Source organism: Carettochelys insculpta, chromosome 24 (assembly GCF_033958435.1).
Source record: "Carettochelys insculpta isolate YL-2023 chromosome 24, ASM3395843v1, whole genome shotgun sequence".
NCBI classification, from domain to species: Eukaryota; Metazoa; Chordata; order Testudines; family Carettochelyidae; genus Carettochelys; species Carettochelys insculpta.
Window position 1 is genome coordinate 1,510,892 of NC_134160.1, and position 22,788 is coordinate 1,533,679.

Sequence of the window (22,788 nt, forward strand, 5' to 3'; positions counted from 1 at the left end):
TACAACCGGAGGCTCAGCGCGCCTCGGAGCTCGTGCGGCCAAGCCACCCCCGGCCCACTGCCGCAGCAGGCTGAAGGCCATGGCTGAGAGGCGCAAGCCCGGCTGAGGATCGAGCTGCCCGCAGGTTTATAGGCGCCTCACGCAACGCCCAGGCTGCTCCGGTCCGCCGGCCAATCGCGGGCTCCCCAGTCCTCGGCTCGGTCCGCGCGCGCTGGCTGCCCGGCGGCTCGCTTGGCTCGCCACTAACAGCCCCAGCCCAAAGTCTGACCGTCTCCTGCTACGAGTGCTTCCGCTGGTTGTGCCCCGGAAGCGGAAGTGGCGGGCGCCTCGCTTCCGCCTTGAGAGTGGAACGCTGGGCACAGTCCCTGTTTCTCTTCCCACCGCGGACGTGCGGCTGGAGTCCGGTTCCTGGACGCAGCTATGGAGGAGGCCGAGCCCGACCGGCGGCGGCGGAAGCGGCGGCGGCAGGAGCAGCAGCAGGCGGGAGGGGAGCAGCGGAGCCCCCGCCGCTCCCGCTCCGCCCGGGGTAGCCAGTCCCCCCCCGCCGAGCGGGAGCAGGCCCCGGCCCAGGGCCGCAGCAGGTACCGGTCGTCGTCGGCGCCTAATCCGGCAGAGCTGGGTGGGGGAGACGCCGAGTGGGGAGGCCGCCCTTGTCCTCTCGTGCGGTGCCTGTGGCTCCGCTGAACAGTCTTGCGCTGAGGAGAACGCGGGGGGAGTCCCCTGTCCCTTCCCAGGCCCCGCCGGCGATTCCCCGTCCTACTGAGATATTTCTCCCTCCTAATCCTTCCTGCTAGGCCGGTTCCTGTCCGCGCTTCCCAAATACGTACTGCGGAGACCTTTCCCCACCCCCGCATCCTCCCAGGACGCGGTACAAGGCACTAGTACTTACAGCGTGCGGTTGAATTGCCAGGTGTGTGGTGCTCTCCTTTTTTCCCTGGAGGAGAGAGGTATGGACACAACTTTTATATATATATTTAAAGGTCACCAGCAAAAAGAAGGAGCAAGTCCTCAACTAAAAGAAGCAAATCTCCAAGAAGTAAAAGAAGTAGAAGCCCTCATCATATTGTAGTCAAAATAAAGCAGGTAATTGAATGGCTATTAAGCACTAGGACCACAGTTCTGAAAATTAGGCTGCAGGATGCATGAATAACCTTCTTTGAAGTCAGTGGGCATCTGTGAAAGCAATTGCGTCTTTGCATGGAGTAACATGCTGGAATGGATTCTCAATAAAATAGGGTGTCTAATTTATCATATGATTATCCTATCATGTTCTTTTATCAATTGTTATGTGTTCATGTAGATCATATATTTAACTCTTTGAAAATAAATAGTTATATCAGATTTTGTTTTAAATGGTTGAGCATCGACAGGGATTGATTGTGAAGAATTTGGTAAAAATGTCAGAAATTTATCTTTCTACACCCTGCCTTGCAAAACAGTTCCATTTTCTTCGAGTGCTGTTGATTGTAGTGTTGTCACACAGAGGCACAGGATTCTGATCACATGGGGCAGTATGCTAGCTTGGGGGCTTGGAAACAGCAACAGGATTCATAGACCTTAGGGCTGAAGGGACCATCATGATCATCCTAATCTGATTTCCTGCACATTATAGGCTATTGACCCACCCTCTCCTGTACTAGACCCATAACCCTTAGCTGAGTTACTGTAAAAATTGAAAATGTGGAATGGTATGCTTAAATAAGTCTCTTCCCTTTTTGGCATTTATCCCTTTAATTTCTTTACAGAGAGCAATCATATCTCCCCTTAGCCTTTGTTTTGTCAGGCTAAACAGGCCAAGCCCCTTGATTCCCCTCCCACAATATTTTCATTCCTGTGATTATTCTCGTAATCCTTCCTTGTATCTATTCCAATTTGAATTCATGTTTGTTAAACATGGGAGAATTGGCACACAGTAGGCCAGATGAGGTTTCACCTGTGCCTTGTTTAGTGGTACTAACACTTCCCTGTCTACCAGAAATATCTCACTGAATACATAGTCATTCTGTGCTCAAACAGGGTGCCCAGTTCTTTCTCTCCGTCTGTCATATCCAGCTTATAGCAAAAATTCTAGGTGGTCTAGGTGCACTATTAAATTTCAACCCATTTCTCTTACTCCAGATTTCAAGATCATCAAGCTCTTCTTGTATGATATTCCAGATCTCCTCTGGCACCCAACATTGTGTCATCTGCAAATTTTATTATCCCACTCCCTCCCTTTATGCCAAGGTTATTTATAAAAATATTGACTATAAAATGTCCCAACATGGATTCTCAAGGAACTCCTTTGAATTCTCATTTCAGCTCTTTCACTGCCAGTACTCTGTGCACACTACTACTTATGGCAGCAAAGTTTGTGTCACTTGGGGATTTTTTGCACATAAGTTGTAGTGTATACATGGCTAAATCATTAACATAAAATCTACTGAGTTGTTATAGTTTAATGTTGACGAGCTCTATACAATAGTGTTACTCATACATCTGATCCTTGATACCTTTCTTGGTGAAACTGTGAGAATGAAGATTTGGGATATTGGGAAATGAGAGAAACCATGAGAGGCTGCACTCTTACAAAGTGGGTTACATAGCGGCATGTCTAGAAAACTGTGCCTCTTGAGTTCAGCTAGGGAGTGTAAGGATTTATGCAAGTGTCAATAGCACCGAAACGTGCAGAAGACTGAATAGACAAAATATTAGGGGAATTTATTCCAAACTTTGGTTTGTAAAATGTCAGCAGTAGAGCAGTAGTTCAGAAACTTGGTTTAGTTGATATTTTTCCATGTGTGGAAATGACCACTGTTACAATGTAGAAAATACCAATTGCTTTATTTAGTTTTTAGATTATAAACCTTCCAGGCCAAGGATTATCTTTGCTCTCTGTACAGGGCCCTACATAATCCTCAATGGGGATTTTGGGGTGCTGTCATAATATAAATGATTACAATGATACATAATTTCAGATAAGAAGCTGAATTGAAGTAAATTATATGCAAATCAATAAACTTTGCTTTCTGTAATGAACTTAGTGAAAGTAAATTCTGTTTATTTACCTTACAAAGTGTGATTTTAATGCTTGCACATTCCCCAAACAGTCATCTCATCAGCCCTAAATTCAGTGCAGGGAATGCTGGTCTATGTTCTGTTCTAAAGCTAATGTCTACTGTAGCTCAGGGACTTAAACATGGGTCTTAGCAGGTGAATGAGGTAGTAATTTTCACTGCTTTTTAACACGCTGTATACTTGATTAGTCTTGTATTAAATTGAAATTTTAAAGACTACACAAAATTTCCTGTGTTTTTCATCTTTAATTCTAAATACTTCATTTTAAGGTTTTCTTTGTTATAGGAACGAGATGACTATTCCCGGAGAGGACACGAGGAACGACAGCACAGAGATCAGTCAGAGCAAGAACACAGACGAGATAGAAATGGTAACAGACACAGAGATCATTCAAAGAGAAGGAAAAATATCAATGAAAGGCCAGGAGGTCGAGGTCATGAGAGAGAGAGGGATGCCCAAAATCTCCGTGAGCAGCAAGTGGAGAGGGAATTATATAATGAGAGAAGACGTGAGCATCGCCAGAAGATTGAAGCAAGCAGTGGTGATGAGACTTTGGACCTTGGTAAAACCAATAGTGAAAATAAAGTCAAAGAACCAACAACTAAAGAAAAACCAAGTTTTGAACTGTCTGGTGCTCTTTTAGAGGATTCAAACACCTTCCGAGGTGTTGTGATTAAATATAGTGAGCCCCCAGAAGCTCGGATTCCAAAGAAACGATGGCGTCTCTACCCTTTTAAGAATGATGAGGTTCTTCCAGTCATGTACATTCACAGGCAGAGTGCTTACCTCCTAGGCAGGCACCGAAGAATTGCAGATATTCCTATTGACCATCCCTCTTGCTCCAAACAGCATGCTGTGTTTCAGTATCGGTAAGTACTCTTCACAGTGCCTGCATAGGAAACTGGATTTAGTGGAGCGAAAGGGACATTCAGTGCTCAAAACCCTCTGCAAATTAGCAAATCTATAAATGTCTTCTATTTTGGAATTAGTCTGCTTTTATATAATAGTTGCATATCATTTTAGCAGTAATCAAAATTAGCTTTGATTGCTGCCATCTAACTGTAAGCCGTCATTAAGTAAGGCAAAGAATACAACAGTTGTCGAAATAGAATTAGACATACATAGGAGCTGGAGTAACATTTGTAGTCATGCTATATAGGTTAAAAGTGAAAAGTAGCATTTCTGGATCGTTCCAACAGGATATGGAGTGCCAGCTTTTCTTTGAAAGAAAGGGATTGCCAACTGCGGGAGACAGAGTTGCTATTTGTTGGTGCAAATAGTTCTCCGTTCTGGTTTAACAATTTGTATATAACTAATCTTGATCTTTTTAGTGTTTAAAACATGGCACAGGCTTTCATTTTAGCTTCAGTTCATTTTAATTGGAGGAAAAATTTGAGGTAGGCTGAGCGCCTCGTATCTTTTCAGAGACATACATTTCCAAAATCTTGTTAAATATAGAAAGTTAAGATATTGGTTACCTTGAAGTTATTCTGAAAGATTATCATGGTCTTTATTAACAGCGTAAAGTGGCTGGTTACACTTCTTTCATTGTGGTGTTTAAATGCTCTTTTTGTTTTTACCAGGCTTGTGGAGTACACCCGTGCTGATGGTACAGTTGGTCGCAGAGTCAAGCCTTACATTATTGACCTTGGCTCTGGCAATGGTACTTTCCTAAATAACCAACGGATTGAACCTCAACGTTATTATGAATTGAAAGAAAAGGATGTGCTGAAGTTTGGTTTCAGCAGCAGGGAGTATGTCCTTCTCCATGAGTCTTCAGATAAATCTGAGGTGGACAGGAAATCGGATGAAGAGGAGGATGTAGAGCCTGACAGTTAACAGATCAGAAAGTTACTTCACAGATCTTCTTTGCAGTAGAACTTGAATCTGGATGTTAACATATGAGCATCATAGTACTGATGCCTCTTATTGCCTTAAAGTCTTTCCTCTGTTGCTGATCAGCTCTCACTGTAGTTTATTTCGGGAAACTCCTGACCTATTCATCTCTCTTTGTAGTTTTGAAAGTCATGAGAAAATAGTCTTTGCTTTAAGAGGATTCTCCCGAGTTTAAAAAAAAAAAAAAAAAAGGCACCTGAATGTGAGAGATCCAATGCTGGAGCTTTTCATCAGACATAAAAAAACTGAATATGTAAGTTTGTACATAAGATATAGAATAAAATAGGCCTTTTTGAAAAAGTGTCTTTTTTGCAAATTCTTTGTCCTTTATTCTTATCTAGAATCTTAATTACAGTAAATATGATCTGATGTTTTGTAGTGTCCAGCTATTTGATGTGGTTTGCTGAATTGTACATGTACAGCAAATCACTCACTAAGCAGAGGAATTGACCAGGTTTGTGGTGTTAAAAGGCAGATATGCAAAACTTCTATTTATATGATTTGGGTAACCAGTTTGCATTGAAATGATTTTTCAGGGAAGGACAGTTCACCAGAATACCTTTGTTACTGGTAGGCAGTGTAATTTAAAAATGAAAGAAATGCTTCATATGGCCTTTGGTTATGATAGTGTGGCCTTCTGTTGAAGGCTGTGTGCACTCGATATGTTGCAAACGTTGGCTAAAATTGCCTCTGGATACTGACTTTTTGTCTACATTTGAAACTAGGATTTTGTTACTTAACACCTTTACCCCATGAATCAGTTCATAAAATTTCTGCATTTAACTATGTCATCAAAAAGAATATCCAACATTTTAACCATAATTTGCACTATTTTTTATTTTACTTGATGGAAAATTTTTTACTGTCATATCTGAAATATACTCTTTCACATGCATGTAAGAGAAAACAGTCAATTTGTAATTATGAAAAGTGTTTGTTTCAGAGCATTTTCAAAATATGGGACTATTTAGATATGCATATATTCAGACATCTTTCTCCTGAGATTTATTTTATGATATAAGAAATGTAACTTATTTCACTTTGACTAATTTTTCCCTTGCATTTGTGATCTATGGGCACATGTCTTCATGTGTTATATACACACAAGAAGTGTATATATACACACTTCTTGTGTGTGTATATACATAAGTTGTATATTCTACACAGAATACTAACACGTGTTTTGTAAATATGGAGTGTAAATGCAGTTTTTTCAAACAGTAGGCATAAGAAGAATGCTTTGGGTAATAGACTTTCCTTTATGTACACTGGGGTTTTTAAATAAAGAAGTTGTAAATTGAGCCCTAGCTGCCTTGAGTTGTAATGTTTTTCTAGTGTTCAACTTGGTTGTGTTTCATATTTTCTGAAATAGATACACTATATATATTTTAATAAAAGCCCACAACTATAAAAAGATGGGTGGAAGAAATTCTAATAGTGAGAGTATAAATTGTTTAGAATGCTGTAATACATTCAGCAAAGAAAGGTTAGATCATTCTAGAATTGTATCACAGTTTGGCAGTTTGTATCAGAGGGGTAGCTGTGTTAGTCTGTATCCACAAAAACGAGAAGTCCAGTGGCACCTTACAGACTAACAGCTTTTGTGGAGCATAATCTTGACACAACAGGTCTTTGCCCACAAGAGTTTGTGCCCCAAAAAATCTGTTAGTCTAAGGTGCCCCAGGACTTCTCATAGTTTGGTAATTCATTATTTTTTTTACTAGTACTATAATATTACTTTTTCTTCATAAAAAGTGTCAGTCACAGGCTAAAATATCTCATCAATACAAAGGGCATTAATGTGGTTTCATGGCTCAGTGGCAGATCTTTGTGTGTACACTTGATTATATTGTGTGTTTGATTGATCACATTACTCAAACCAGCACTGCCTATTCTTCTCACAGAGCTGACCAGTTTGTCTCACTCCTAACTGGCAGCACCCAAGCAATCTTCGTTTCTGGTGTTTGTGGGCCACCTGTCTTGTTGCATGTTTATTTTGTAATCAGCATGTACCAACCATCTGGTACTGAGGTCACCAGATACTCCCAACTGTGATTTTTTTTTTTTTTTTAGGTCCTACTTTAGCAAATCCTATTCGTACACTCTTAAAAATGCACTGTTTGTTTCGAGAGTAAGAGGGGGGGGGCGCATATGGCTCAGACCAGAGCTGTGTCGACATGTACTATTTTTGCGCAATGCCAGAACCCCTCAGGTGGCTGCACATTATCTAACCAGTTTAGTGTCTGTGATTTCCAATTGTATTGTGTAGGTATCTTCTGGAATGTGGCAATATAGCCATTAAGGGATGCTGAGATACATGACCTAAGATTTGACCCATACTGTGAATGATGCACTAGATTTGCCCTAAACCTTTTTTTTTCTTCTTATCCTTTTTTCCTTTTCAAAATATGTCATTAGCACATTTGGAAGCAAGTAGTAGTCTTGTGGCACCTTATAGACTAACAGAGAAGGTGCCACAGGGCTTCTTCTTGTTTTTGAAGATAGAGACTAATTCGGCTACCTCTCTGATACTAGTACATTTGGATTAATTTTATAATTAAATTAGCTCAACAAGCGTAACCTAGTTAGACAAAACAGAATATGTAAGGCCTAATAAAGTGCAGTACATATTTATTTTTAATAAATGTGACACTGGCCCATTGGAATGAAGCTTCCTACCGCAAAGAGAAGACAGAGCTCAGATACTCACATCTGTGATGTAAAAGGGAGATGGAAAAATACAAATAGAACATACAGATTTGTTCACTAATTGTACACTTCCTGAATGTTGCTAATTTGTAATCCTTTCAGCCCCATCTAAGGATTTGCTTCAGACTGAAGTCATATTCAGTCATGGGTATGGAAATGCAATGAAATGTTAGTGAAATTCCTAAATAGTGTGCTGTGTGATAACTTCTGAATTAATCTTTCAAACTTGATTACATTATATATAAGAGCACAAAACTATTATTGACTTTTGCTGTTCTGCATCTTTTTTTTTTTTTATGCTAGACCAAAGATTTTTTGTGGTGGACTCAGACAACTGAAGTACATCAACATGGATGGATGGTGGAAACCAACGAACCCTCTAAGTGCAACGTCCAAATTACATGGAAGTGATTTGCTTTTTTATTTCCAGTGTAAATTGTGAGGACTCCTTGTATCAGGCCATGAAAATCTACAGATAGGCGTGTGCGTAAAGTTAGGGCTAATAATATTATGCAATTGATGAGCTAAAGTGTTTGCAGGCTTAGGCTTAAATTTTCTTGCTTGGACAATGTAAGAATTTCTTTTCCCTCATGCTATCCTGCGTTACCTGGGAACTGCTTTGCCCCACCGTAGGAATGTGCTAGCTCAATAAAACATCACACTACAGGGCTAGTTATTGGTGATAGAAGTACTGGTTGAAATATGATCTGTTTTTAAGTTTCCTTAAAATGTTTAAAAGCCTGCATCTCTTTTAGAAACATCTTAAGGTAGTTCAAGCTCACTGCCATTTGCTGAGCATCAGAGGTTTACATTTTGTAACATCTTTCCATTTAGAACTGTGTATTACTACAGTATGTGAAAATACACCCATTTAAAAGAAATGGTTGTTTACACTGTTATAAATGGCACAGTATTTAGCATACCGTATGTTCAAAAGCATGTTAAGTTTCTATTGTCATATATGTTAAATCCCTGTTAATTAAAATTCTTGACGTTTGACTGCTTTTAGGTTATGGTGAATGAATTTTAAACAAAGAGGCCAGTGCAAAGATTGTGCTAATTGCTACTGCAGGGGTTCATTCATCGGCTTCACTTCGGCCATGTCTACACTATGGCAGGCTGTCAATAAGTTATGCATCTTCAGCTCTAGGAGCAGTGTACTGGGGAGAGATGCTCTCTCATTGACTCCTCAGGTGCTACTCCAGAGTCAAGTGGAGTGTGCTTGGGGGTCAGTTTATGCATCTACACTAGACATGATAAATCAACCCCCCCCATGCAATTGTTGCAACGGATAGTGAAGACAGGCCCTTAGGGGTGGAGCTTCATCCATAGGAAAATCTCTGCTGGGGGTTGGCTGCCTGCTGCAGTGATCCAGCAGGGGAGCGAGTCTAGCGAAGGCCCTAGGAAAGCGACTGCTGATCGCTCTCTGACTCCAGTACTCGAGCAGAACAAGGTGAATGAGGCTTGGTCCATGGGACAATTCCACCTGGTGACCCAGGGCAGGGTGGACTCGGTGCTAGTAGGTCTAAGCTACATCGCTTTGTTATGCCACTAACATAGCACAAGCTGAACAGTGACAGAGAGGGAGCCCTGCTAGTCTGTACGCGATCAGACCAAAAAGCAGCCAAGTGGCACTTTAAAGACTAGATATATAAACCTTGAGTCGGGTCTGGTCTGGCTGCGGTCTGAAGCCGGGGTCTGTCCCCCGCAAGCTCACCTAATAAACCACTTTGCTGGTCCTTAAAGTGCCCCTTGGCCGCTTTTTGTTTTGACAGCACAAGCTGCGTAGCTGGGATCCCATCCCTCGGCGCAGGCCGCTCAACCTTACAGTCTAGGACAAGTCTCGCGTCCAGAGTGGGGCACGTGCGGAGGGCGGCTGGCAGCGGGGGCGAGGGGTGACCCGGGGGAAGCACCGGGGGGCGGGCGGCTGGCAGCGGGGGGCGGGGGGTGACCCGGGGGAAGCACCGGGGGGCGGTGCGGGTGGGGAGTGACCGGGGGGAGGGGCGACAGCCGGCGGGTCTCAGCGCTGCCCCCGGCGGCCCCAGCCGGCAGCGCACCCGGGTCCCGCCCCGCGCCGCGCCGCTCCCGCCCGCCGCACCATCATGGCGGCGCTGCACACCAAGGCCGGGGGCCCCCCCCAGATCCCCGACACCCGCCGCGAGCTGGCCGAGCTGGTGAAGCGCAAGCAGGAGCTGGCGGTGAGGGGCGGCAGCGCGGCCGGGTGCCCCCGCCCAGGCCCGGCCACGACAGGCCGCGCCCGGCAGCTGGCTAGGCCGCGCCCCCGCCCCCGCCCCCGTCCCCGGCCGCGCCAGCGCCGCGGGGCCTCCCTCCGGGGCACCGGCTCGGGGCGCCGGGAAGAGAGGGGGCTGCGGCGCCGGCGGGGCGGGCGGGAGCCGTAGCCCTGGGGGGCGCGGGCCGGGGCAGGAGCAGCGCTGGGGGTTGGGAACGGGGGGGCTGTGGAGGGCCCCTGGGAAAGCAGCGCGACGTGGGGCCGTGCCGCTCCCATGGCAACAGGCACCGCCGCCCGCTGCCCCCCGCGTCGGGAGCTCGCACCGGGTCTGCCGGGCCCGGGCCCGGGCCTGGGCCTGGGCCGCGCCCGCTGCGCGCCCCGGCGTGCGGGGCTGGCCCGGTGGTGCGCTCGCCTAGTCTCCTCTTCTCCCCTCTGTGCCGCCCGCACCAGGAGACCCTGGCGAATTTGGAGCGGCAGATCTACGCCTTTGAAGGCAGCTACTTGGAGGACACCCAGATGTACGGCAACATCATCCGCGGCTGGGACCGCTACCTGACGAACCAGAAGTGAGTGCGGAGGGGCGGCGGCGGTGGCGGCTCCGCTGGGGCCTTGGTTCGACGGGGGCTTCGCGTTTTGCCATTGTGCCTGCCCGAGGTTCTCTTCGGAGCAGCTGCCGTTAGCACCATTAAAGAAACAAAAGCAAAAGAAGAACTGGGAGGATCCCTGGGGCTGGATGATAGACAGGGCATTAAGATGCCTTGTTTGTGGACCAGCTGAAACTATATCTGTTAGTCAAATGTCTCTGAGCACGTTTCTTGTCTCCCTCTTCCCAGCACTAAGTGGGCCTTATGGGTACTGGGGCTTGTTGAACTCTGAGTCTCCATGTGTAGCAGGCATTATTTTTCTTCAGATAACAGTAAGGACATGGGTGCAGGACATTCCCAGGGTTTGGTGGCTGGCCACTCCATTTGGAAGTTTTATGAAGCGCCCTTCGGCTGGCTTTGTGCCTTGTTCTGAACCCACAGGTTGTACCTTAGTTGGTGAGATATGGGACCAGGACACCATCTGATACAGCATCTGAGTATTTGCAATAAGAACATGCTGTGTATTTCAGAAACTCAAACAGCAAAAATGACCGAAGAAACCGGAAATTTAAAGAAGCTGAAAGACTCTTCAGCAAATCTTCAGTCACCTCAGCAGCAGTAAGTGTAGTTTGTGACATTTGCACATGACCATTGGGTACACAGATCTGAGCAGATCATAGACTCTGTGCTGTCCCCTCTGTCATTTCTCATTCTTCTCCTTTTTTCCAGGTTGTGCTGAATTGTTCTTCATGAAGTTCCCTTCAGTAGTTCACTTTGTACCTAAGAAGGGGATAATAGCCTCTTGATTTGCTTTCTTTGGCCTGATTGAGAGGAAACCCTGGGGCGGCAGATCTCTCCCTGTTCTTAGGACTACTCCCCTTGATGTAGTTTGTGCCCTTTCACTGGCTGTGTTGATCTATCTCCTAGCACCTCCAAGCCTTCTTCCACACACTTCTGCTCTCCTGCAAAATTCGCATTTGCTGCAATGCCCAAATGCCTCTGAAAGGAACGGTGGGGAGTCGGGGGGTGGGGGGGTGACAGACCAAGCAAGAAACTTCTAGGCCTCATGATTCTATTTCTGCCCTCATTTTCCTTCTCTCTGCTCTTCCTTTTTTATCTGTAATTCCCTCTCCTGTCCCAATACACTGAGTTTTGACTGTTAAGTGCTTTGGGCCAGAGACCAAAGAACCACATCGTGTTCTGTGAGGTGTTTTACGTGTTTTTGAGAACTTGAAAAAATAAAAAAGTGGGAAGCTGTCTTTATTAATGGGCCTTCTGATTTTCTAGGCAGTCAGCGCATTGGCCGGTGTCCAGGACCAGCTCATTGAAAAGCGTAAGCTACTTCTTTCCTCTCACCATCTGACAAACTTAGAAAGCAGCAAACTGCTCCCTGCAGAATGAAGTTGGTTGTATGTTCCCTTCACCACTTCTCTTGTGTTACAGAGGGTAATATAGTCCTGTGAGAGCATTCCCCTCCCAGTACTCTCTTACTGGTTCTTGTGATTCCCTGTATGTTGCCTTTCACATCTCGGCAATTGTGTTGCTCTAAATAAGGTCACAGTTGTAACCATTACAGGTGCATACATTAAAAATAAAATGTAGGCCTCTTTTTTAGCCATGGCATTATCTTTTGTATCTGCTTGAACTGCTCTCTGCAAGAGTAAAGCATTTAAGTAGGTTTGGTGCTTTGGGAAGATGAGGGTATAGGGTTCAGGGCTCTGGCACTTTTTCTTCCCCACCATTAAATGGTAAGTAATTGTCAGTGGATCTGAGCCATGGCATCAAACCCTTGGTGTCTATGACAAGAGTTACACAAATTCATGTCTTCCCTCCTGAGTTAGCACAGACTCTAACTGTTATGCTTTGACCCAGACAATGAGTTTTATTTGCACTGTCTGTTAATCCATGATGAAAGGGATAGCTGATGCAACTCTAGGTGCAGGGCTGGTTTCCTGCTGAGGGTTTTTGCTCCAATAGTTTCCTTTCTCAGGTGCTTAAAGGCACTATATGAGACACAGGGTGGTAATTGGTATCCAGTAAATTAAGTTGTCAGGATTATTCCTGTATCAGGTGTTGATTTAAGTGGATTTGATTCTAGTGTGCATCAGTTTCGGGGGGCGGGGGGGTAACTTTGCGAAGATGCAGCGTAGTCTCATTTAATGTCCTTTTTATGTGTCCTTTAAGCTGCCCTCCGTGTGACTTCCATGTGCTGTGTGCTAATGTGGTTTGCTGCTATTACTCAGAATTGGTTCAAATGTTTTTAATTTTAATGTGAAGGGATTCACCAGGGTCTGTCTTGGAATTGAACTGCTGGGAAGTAATTACTGTGCTCCTCTGGGTTTGTTGCGTTTTAGGGGAGCCAGGCAGTGGGACAGAGAGTGATACTTCTCCAGACTTTCACAATCAGGAGAATGAGCCCAGCCAGGAGGATAATGAAGAGCTGGATGGGTCGGTGCAGGGAGTGAAACCCCAGAAAGCCGCTTCTTCCACCTCCTCTGGAGGTCACCACAGCAGCCACAAAAAACGAAAGAACAAAAATCGACACAGGTTAGTGGGGCCAGCTGCACTCACCATGTCTTCTGAACAGCTGGTTGTTGCGAAAATCTCCTGAAAGCAACCAAGTGTATTAGAGCAAGGGGCTATTCAGGCTGCTGGCTAGTTGGGATCATTAAGCTCAACTGATAATCTGTTTTCTCTCCATATTAACATGCAAATCACTGAATCAAAATTATTACATTTATCTGGTGACATCTGACAACCTGTCTGGTCCCCCTCCCGTCATCTCCAGGTGGGACAAGTGTGGGAGGCATTTAGAAACAGCTGAGCCTGGGTACTGGAAGGCAAGAGTTCCTTCTAATTGTGGATCAAGAGAGATACCTGTGCGGTCTTGTAACAGGTCCCCTCCTTTTCTGTGCCGTTTCAACTCCTCGATCTGTAAAGCTGAATAATACTGGCCTTGCTCCCAGGGAGGAGGTTATAATCCAGGCCCCTTGGTGCCTGCGTCCTGTTCGCTGTAACTGAATGAGGCAGTGATGTTGAAAGACGTGTTTGAGAAGAGGGTCAGGAAATAAATCAAAATGCATTGAGAATCCAGTGATTAGAAAAGTCCTGAAAATCTGTAATACATTGATCCCAAGTCCTTTTTGTAGTAGTGTTGCTCCAGACTGAGTCTTTGCTTTGGGCAGTGTTCAGGAGTTGCCTTGCTTTTTTTTTTTTTTTTTTTTTCTTTTTTTAAATATCTTCATTTGAAAGCTGTTGTAAGGAAGCTGACCTCACACCAATAAAAGAAGTAGGAAAGATGTCACGCCCTTCGCTTGGCTGTTCTTGGGTGGCCAATTCTGATATAGGAAACTTTAGCGATCATACATGTGAGGTCACACCATCTAGATAATGCCATTTCTCTGTATAAAATGGTGTCCCCTTCACAGTGTGACCATGTATGTCTGGTGCATGCAAAGTCACTCTGTGTGGAGGATGCCATTTTGTAGAGCAAAATATTCTCCCATCACCTTGTATGCAGCGTACAGGCAAGGACACACTGCAGAGCAAAATGGCATCTTCTGCACACTAGGGCTCACTGCTGCCCCCTCTGCTGAGGGCACGTGTGTTTGGGAACTGCTGGATTATGTTTTGCCTGACTACTACGTTGAATACTGTTAACTCACTTTTTTGAAGTTGACTGGATTTTGTGGTGTTGGCGTCTTTTTTTTTTTAATTTAATCCAGGGTTTTCTTCCTGCCATAATCTTCCCATTTTAAAATGTTTGCTCAGTTATATCTCTTTCTAGTTCCTCATGAGCTAGGAACTGTGAAGTAGAACCATCTTTGGAAAGACCTTTTTGTTTTTCCCTGCAGGAAGCGAGAAGCAATTTCAGCAGTAATGGTAGTTTTAAGAATTTTAGAACAGCCCAACTGGGTCAGACTGGTGCCAGATGCTTCAGAAGGAATAAGCAAAACAGGGCGACTATTGAATGTTCCATTCTCTGTCTGGCAGTCAGGGGTTTAGGGACTCCCAGAGTGTGAGACTGCATTCCAGGTCATCTTGGCTCAGAGCCAGTGATGGACCTGTCTTGCAGAAATGTATTTTTGGCCTTTGCAGCATCACCAGGCAATGAGTTTCACAGGTTGATTCTGCACTGCTCGAGCAAATACTTGCTTATGTTTGTTTTAAACCTGCTGCTGGTTAATTTCATTGGGTGGTCCCTGGTTCTTGAATTATGTGAAGGAGTAGATAAGATTACCTTACTTGCCATAGAAGAGGAAAGAATCATCTTGTAAAACTGATAGACATATTTTAATTGACAGAAGGAACTAGTTTTAAAACAAAGCATACTTAATCTGGGGAGCTCATTGCTATGGGATATCTTTGAGACCAAGGCTTAGTAGAATTCAGAAAGCAGTAAGTGTGGGCAGTGTAAAAGTTCACAGAAGTATTAGAACTATTAAAAACCCATAAACCTTCATACTTAGGAGCATAAGCCAACCAACTAGTGACAGGTGTTAAGAAGAAACTGCCCCTCTGGATCAGTTATTCCGTTGTGCGGTTTCTTGTTTCTCTTATTCTGACTACTTTTGGAAGCAGGACATTGAACAAGCTGGTTTGCTGGTCTGATCTGTTATGGCAGTTATGGTCCTAGAACACACAGCAGAGAGAGAAATCTGAATAATACAAAGTCAACTACAATTAAGGGAATATTTCAAAATGTCTTAGCATGGCCAGTTCCCAAATCCAGCAAGGCTAACTGTTTAATACAGCTCTGTGAAGTTAAAACGGGCTCTTCTTACTAACTGCTTCCTCAATCCTTCCAGCAAAGAAAAATTTCCAGGCACCATCCAGGTACCCAGCACTAGTTGCAAGTAACCAGAGGTGTAACTCTAGGTGCTTTGAAATGAAATATACTGGGAAGTGCTCCAAAAGCAGACAACTGCTTGTTCACCATTTCTCTTGGATGTCCTGAGATGAAAGTATTCTGTTAAAAAAAAAAAAAAAATCTTGAAAGTCTGGCACTGGGACTGCCCTCTGACTGCAAAGCTTGATTCAACCCTCTGCCAGTTTGCATTAGCTGAGTGCTGCTTGCACGTATCTGAAGCACTGAAGGCCACTTGAATGGACTATCTTCAGGGACTAAAGTTGACACTGCTGGCAAAATTGTCCAAGCTTTCCTACTTTATACCCCATTGGCACCTCTAACACTGCTGAGAGCTGGCTCCGGTGTGGCAGGAACCTAGCATGAATATCCAGCTCTTGTGTCTGACATCTGAACACACTGAACCAGGTGAAAGATGTTGGCTATTGCTCACGGAGATCAGTTTCACTTTGCTGTGCAAGTGCCAGGGATACCAGTACCTGCCAGTGTGCCCCATATTCAGCTACTTGCATCAGCTGAGGATTAGCTCACAGTCAATGGAAGAGCTGCTTCCTCATAGTCGGTCAGCTGCTACCAGGCTACTGAGTTAGATAGCACGAAAGCGTCGTGTTAACTTTCCTCTTTGTAACAAATAGAGTTGGCTTCCAGGAGGAGCTCCCTGGGAACAGAGCATCATGGTGGGTGTGTGTGTGGATGCTAGACTCTGCTGATGGGAGTGTAACAATTTGGTAACTAGAAACAAGCAATTCACAATGTTTTCTGTTTAGGGTTATAACTGAAAAGTAAGTGTGTGTGCGTGCATGTATCCACTCCTGTGCATAAAACCATATTTGAATGCAAAGCTGTCAGATATTTCTGACCGCCTCCACATACATGAACCAACTTCTTGTGCTTCTGCCGTAAAAATCTAGAGAGAGCCTCTGCTTTCCAAGTGCCTACTTGGTTGTCTCTGTGTGTGTGTCAAATGTTCTGTCTGTGTCTAGGAGCTAATGTGCAACTACAACTAGCTGATTGCGTCCTTTTTCTGCATATTAAAATACTTTCCATAAACCTTTCTTCTTCTATTTAACACCTCATTTCCCAGCAGCCCACCTTGGGGGGGGTGGGGGTCTCTGCACTGCCAAGTTCAGAGTGCTATTTTATTCCCAATTCTGGTAAATAAATAATATACTCTATAATAAAAGAAGAGCTTGATGGCATTGGCTTTATTTATTTATTTATTTATTTTCAATAATTTCACTAGGGTGGCTAATCAACTGATTTATTGAATTCATTAGTATATTAATGGCTATTGCTTTCTTCCTTTCAAATGCTGCCCCTCAGCCCGCCTGGCATGTTTGATTATGACTTTGAGTAAGTTTGACTTGAATTAGTACTTGTGCTGTCTTGTTAGTGTGTAGACACCAATGTGCCTTTCTGAGACCTTTCTAACCCATAGTTTATCTGTTTAATTGTAGGTATGTATATTAGGTTAGGCTGGGAAGGTATTTTTAAAAACAGAAAAACATGATGGAGGTAACATTTTATTTAATAACTTCAGCAAAATTAAATCAACTTTATTCTTCTGCCTCTTTGTTTCATTTTTAAGTAGATAAGCTTTATCTTAATAAATAGTCAAAAACTGATTTTCTGGCTTTGCTTTCTAAAGAGATTAGTGACATAATTTTGAATATTTCCCTCTGAAGAAATGTAATAAAGCCAATCCCCTTGATTTTATAATACCTGTTATCTCAAAATTCTCTCTCGCTATCTATTCCAAGTAAGTAACCATTACCACTATGTCTGAATAATTACCTGGCTTAGGTACATCTATCTCTAACAAATTAACATAGAGCATGCATTTTAATCCTATTTTTGCACGCTGCATAACTTTCCTATGATTTTATTATGAACCTTTGATAACTGTTTCTTTGAGTGGGTGGAGTATGCATTTTGGCAAGGTGTAAAGAGTTTGCTCTCATTGATGATGTTGGTCTTTGCCCAGTAACGTTGGGACAATGATTTGGCACGGCCAATTGTTGAATGTGGATTGAATTAACCAAATAGGCTTCATTGTAGCCTGTGCCCTGTGCCGTAGCTGGTTCTTAGAACTCCCATTGAAATGTATTGTATTGAAATTGACATTTCTCTTATCTTTTCCCATCATAGGATCGATCTCAAGTTAAACAAAAAGCCACGAGCTGTAAGTATCAATTCTCCAGTGTGATAGTTTTTATGTTAGTGTGTACTCTGAAGTTGCAGGCTAATCCCCAGTGCTCTAGCATCTGCGCCAGCCATGGTTTATGCATTCTTTTTTTGATGAAGGAATAATTGGCATGAAATGAGTGATCACCTTGTGGATTTATCATAGCTGAGCTTGCCTGTTGCTTGTTAGCTGATGTTGGTGCCAGTTGACGGCCCGTATATTTTACGCAAGAATTTTTTCACTCCCTTTCTAGTTGTGATTGTTAATCTTGTAAATTGAACACTATTAGTGATTAGTCAACATACCTCTCTGAGTTGAAGATTTTGAAGTGCAGATGAGGGCATTCAGTTACGGTAAAATTCCCTTTTCTCCATTTGCTTGCAGAGAATGATGTGTGTGTTTCATGTGGTCACATATGAAAACTGTATTTCCCAACTCTGAGAGCAGAGTTGCACTCTTCAGGATATTAATGTTCTGCTCTTTTCCCTCTCCGCAGGACTACTAGACTCATCGGTGCCGAAGCTTCCAGGACCTAGGCCCCCACATTGAGTCCACACTAAGAAAAACATCAATCAACTGAATGAGCACAATGAGCAGCTCTCCCACCGAGTGTCTGCACATAGGGGTAGTTCACTCAAAAGTACTAAAGTGTGTATGTGGGGAGTTGGGGGGTAATAGTCTTGTTTGGCTACATTGGACCATAGATTTGTGTCATTTTAAAATCACCTGAAATGCAGGATGACTAAGCTGTGGTGTCACCAATCTCTAGTTCCAAGAGTGACATTCTTCCCCCACAGCTGGAAACACTCACCCTGCAATTGGCTGGTTTTGCTGCTGCCATCACCATTGTCTGTAATAACCATTGAGAGATGTTGGTTCGTTTTCTACCAGAATGGGGGCTTGGCTCTGTGTGTCCTGTTCAGATTGTAAATTTGTTTGGTTATTTTTTTTTTTAATACTGATATTTAGTTTGTTGTTTTAAACTGTACAGCTGACAAACTGGTTCTTGATTTTTTCCTTCTTAAATCTGATTGGGCTGTTCATTTTGCAGAACAATCCACTTGAATTCTTACCTTAGTCAAGAAGAAAGTGGCTCTCCCTTTTCCTTATCTTTGATTTTAAAACTTCCCCTCCGGTTCGTTCGGGGCACTCAGACACAGGGAGCGGGTGGAGCTTAAAGACATCTTGCTCTTAAAGGTTGGGTGGATTCTCTTTTTAATACAAACATCTGTCATTTGTATATAAAACAATAAAAGTCACATTTGTCTCTCTTCTCATGTCTTGCTTTCAACTGGAGACATTTCTACATCTTGTTCTGTTTCTTCTAAGCCACCTGAGACTTTCCATCATTATTTTCCAGCTGCTCTGTGAGATTTTCCTGAATTCCTCTATTTTCAGATACTGCTTGTGTGTTTATGCAGCTCCATGAGCATCTTAGGAATTGTCTCCCTTATTGTAGACACGTAACAGTGGTGGCTGTCCAGGGAGCCAGGAACTAGCCTCCACGTGTGCTAATGATTTATGACACAGAACTAGAGAGCTCTTGAGCAGAAGTGTCTACTTGGTGATGTTGCTGAATCCCTCTTAGTAGCAGGAAGCAGCCCTGACTGTCCTCAGAACCAGCACAGGCAGAGGTGTGTCCTAATCTGAGTCAGGAATGTGGTGCTCCTGGGCCCTGGCTGCTTTGGTGCCTCCATTTGCTATCTTGCTTGCGGTGTGGTTGCTGCAGCTCTACCCTTGCCTGTAGAGCAGCAGAGGCCTGATTTCAACACCATGTAGGGTCTCTTGGGTGCTGTTTGGTACTAAGGTGCTCATTTAAGGCCAGGTTGCCTTGGAGGGAAGTCTGAAGCAGCCTCTGGGTCCTTTATTGTATATTCCAATCTTAGCCTCCCTGGAAGACTCCCACTTGCTCCAATAATTAGACTAGATCTGTGGGCAGCCTGTCTGGGCAAGGGCGGCTGCTATTCTGGCTGGTGGGGACTGCTGTGTAGTGCCAAGGTGCATGGGTTTAAGAGGAAGAAGCATACCTGTTCTGTGCTTCTGTTCTTGCATTATAATGTGGCACTGACTGAAGATGAAAACTAGGTTTGGGTAAACATCCAAGAAACTGGCCAAGTCTTGAAAATCCCCTTGTTCCTCAGCTGCTTTGGAATAAGAGCAGTCCTGGCTCTGAGTTTTTGGCTGTTGAACCTGGGTGCCATGGAAAACCCACACAACAGCATTCTGTCTGCTAGTTCCCTTTACCCTGACCCACAGCAGGGACTGCAGAAAAGCATGACCGTGGTAAGAAATCTTGGGTGAACCTTTTCTGGCCTCTGAAAAACAGATTGTTTCTCTTCCCACCCCCAGCCAGTCTGTGGGTAAGATGCAGTGGCCATGCAGAGAAGGAGAGAGGCCCTGCAGCTCTGCACCTAGCACTGGCAGCAGCACATAGGGTGCTGGAATGGAAGCTGTTCTGGGGCAGCGAGAACAGTGTTTGCTCATCTGTCTGCCCAGTGCTCTGGCTGGTGAGTATACACCGTCTTCTGTCATTTATAGGTCCATACCCACTTGTACAGAAGGAGATATGTGCTGAAATGATCATAAAGGGGAGCGAGGTTAATGCAGAGCCATCAGCAGAGGGATGGGGGCTGGGGACTGGGCTTTGAATTTGCAGGTATGACTAACATGCAAACTGTGTGATGCCCCTCTCACCTCGGCAACGGGCAGAGAAGTCAGGCTGGGCCGGAAGCCCTGTGATAGCAGGCAGAGCATGGGAGGATAGCTCTGTACTTGTGCAGACGCTGAACAGCAGCTGAGCAGCCTGGGGAAGAAAGCTTCAGGCAATGTGGTTTTCAATGCCTTTAACCAGAGTGTGCTGAACACACCGCCCATCAGGCCTGGGCCCAACCTAGCCATGCTGCAGAGATCTTTGGGTTTCAGAGCTGAAGGCCTGGTGCCCTTTCTGATGTGAAATGGATGTGCTGTCATCACCTCTGCTGAGAGTGCACACTCTTCCCTGGGCTTCTGTGTAGTTGTTGACATTTTGTCTCAGTTTTAATCCTGATGTGCAAGGGATGCTAAAGGCATGTAGGGAGGCAAAAGCTCCTACCCCAAACAGGCTGCACAATCTGATCTGCAGTCATATCAGTCACTGTAAAGAAAAGGTGAAGCTCTCTTAGCCTCAACAAGTGATGGTTTTCCAAGCCTCTGACACTTCAGGAGTCACCTCAGGGACTGGAGTTTGCAATTGAAATGGCAAATGCTCGCAGTCAAAACACACCTGGTTAGTATCCAGCAGCTCTTCCTCAGGCTGTATTGAATTACAGCAGCCCTTTAGCCAATTATTGCTGGGAGAAATGAAAAGATCAGGCCCTTTGTCATTCCCTGGGGCATGCTCTGGCACAGGCAATCACTTCCCTCTCTGAGTGTCGGAGTAAGAGCCAATTGTGTGTCCTTCACTTCGATGCTATTGTCTATTCACCAAACACCAGTTAGCAAAGGATTGGTCAGAACCTGCCCACCTCCTCCTGAGCCTGAAACTTAACTTCTCTGTATAATTTTTTCCCCTAATGAACAGACATGATTACATGTAAAGATTTCAAAGCTGTGCAGAAACAGGGCCCAGCTGTGCTGCCCCCTTGCCATGGGTTTTGATGCATGTGCCCACAGGGCCCTGTGTCTATGCAGAAACTGTTTTCAATGCCGCCTTTGTTAGCGTGTGTAAGAGAAGGACTCATCCTTTCCTGGCAGCAGAGATGCTGCTTCCTACTGCGTGGCTGGTAGAGGAGAGCCTCTATGTGGACCCTGGAGGGGAAAATCCACTAATTCCCTTCACTGCCTTGGTCACCAAGAGGATTAGCCAGGAGTTTATCAGCCCTGAGCAGGTGGCCAGGAGCTTGTAAACATCTGAGAGGAAGTGGCAGATCCTTTCACTGCCTTCCCCAGTGCATTCAGCACTTAGCCTGGCTCCCTTCTTGCTGTTCTGCACGTTGCACATCCCAACTCCTGCAGCGCTGGTGCCCTGAAGGCAGGTAGGGGATGGGCTGGCCCTGGGGCCTGCCCTCTTCTGCATGTGACTCTGTAGAGGAGCCTGGTGGTCTGGGTAACAGAGCAGCAGCCCCTGCAGGGAATAGTTCATTTGGCTGCACTTAATTACAGGAATATGTGGCTGGAAGGAGCCTCGAGAGGTCACAGGTCCAGTTACCTGCACTGTGTGGGGCTACAGTCACCCTGGACCATCCCTTACAAGCTGTCAAGCCTGGACTTAAAAACCCTGCAGTGATGGGGACTTCCAAGCCCCTGGAAGCCTCTTCCAGAGCTTACTGAGCCTGAGAGCTGGACAGAGCCATCCTGTCTGCAGGACAGTTTGGGACCACCTTGGGCCTTGTGCTGTGGAGAGCTCTGCAGAGGCTGCTTAACTGTCCTACAGCCAGGATGGTTCCCCTTATTGATGGGAGCCTGCAGGGCCTGGGCAGCCTGGGGCTGTACGGGGGTGCCTGGGGTGGAGCAGCTGCAGGGGCTGGGCTTCCCCTCACTCACCGTGGCAGAAGCTGTATGAAGCGGAGTGACCCACAGTCTGCATTGCTGGGCCACCGTCTCCCAGCCACGTGGTTCCACATCAGATGGTGCTGGCAGCCCAACCTGCTCCGCTGAGGGCCAGCTGTAGGGGAGCAGGCTGCGACCAGGGTGCAGCACTTCCTGCTGCTGCGGTGTGTGGCGGGAGGGTGGACTGATCCTGGCTGCCGCCCTGTGCCAAGATTCCCTGGTGCTCCCTCGGCTTGCATCTCCCCGGGGGCTTTGGGGAAGAGTGCAATGGGGCAGGTGTGGAGCAGGGGCAGGAGGAAGTGGAGTGGGAGTGGCTGCTCTAGGCCTTGCACACTGCACCCATCTCGGGATGAGCCTGGAGTTAGATATTAAGGAAAAACTTCTAACAATAGTTCCCTTGCTCCAGATCAACCCCGTTACTAATTGTCCAACCTTCAGTGGATGGGGAGAGCACATGTTCGCTGTCCTTAAGCTATAGGGTGTTCTCTCCAGACTGGGAGTGCCAGTTTCTTTTAACTTTTCCTCCCAGCTCAGGTTTTCTAACCCTCTGATCATCTTTGTTGCTTCCCATGGGACTCTCCAGTTGCCTGTGTGTTTCCTAATGTGGGGTGCCAGACCTGGGCACAGGCTTCAGTGGAGGTCTTCCCAGTGCTGGACAGAGTGGGACAATGACCTCCTGAGTCTTACCCAGACACAGCTGTTAATGTCCCAGATGCTATCCACCTTTTTTGCA

At 45.3% G+C, this 22,788-nt stretch overlaps 2 protein-coding genes across 3 annotated transcripts; both read left to right on the top strand.

The window, feature by feature from the left end:
* The first annotated feature begins 408 nt into the window (after nt 1-408).
* SNIP1 (Smad nuclear interacting protein 1) lies at nt 409-6,271 on the top strand. The gene is made up of 4 exons (XM_074976359.1): nt 409-581; nt 981-1,083; nt 3,343-3,926; nt 4,641-6,271. Exons 1-4 carry the CDS (start codon nt 421-423, stop codon nt 4,894-4,896), a joined length of 1,104 nt encoding a protein of 367 aa, XP_074832460.1. The 5' UTR covers nt 409-420; the 3' UTR covers nt 4,897-6,271.
* A 3,448-nt stretch (nt 6,272-9,719) lies between these two features.
* Nucleotides 9,720-18,799, top strand: MEAF6 (MYST/Esa1 associated factor 6). Of its 2 annotated transcripts, XR_012642458.1 has the most exons (8): nt 9,720-9,860; nt 10,343-10,458; nt 11,007-11,094; nt 11,764-11,809; nt 12,831-13,023; nt 16,801-16,858; nt 17,492-17,525; nt 18,025-18,799. XR_012642458.1 is itself a non-coding variant. In XM_074976479.1 (7 exons), exons 1-7 carry the CDS (start codon nt 9,765-9,767, stop codon nt 18,031-18,033), a joined length of 582 nt encoding a protein of 193 aa, XP_074832580.1. In that variant the 5' UTR covers nt 9,720-9,764; the 3' UTR covers nt 18,034-18,799. The 2 variants fall into 2 exon arrangements, 1 of the variants encoding a protein (XP_074832580.1); XM_074976479.1 differs by lacking the exon at nt 16,801-16,858.
* The last annotated feature ends 3,989 nt before the right edge of the window (nt 18,800-22,788 follow it).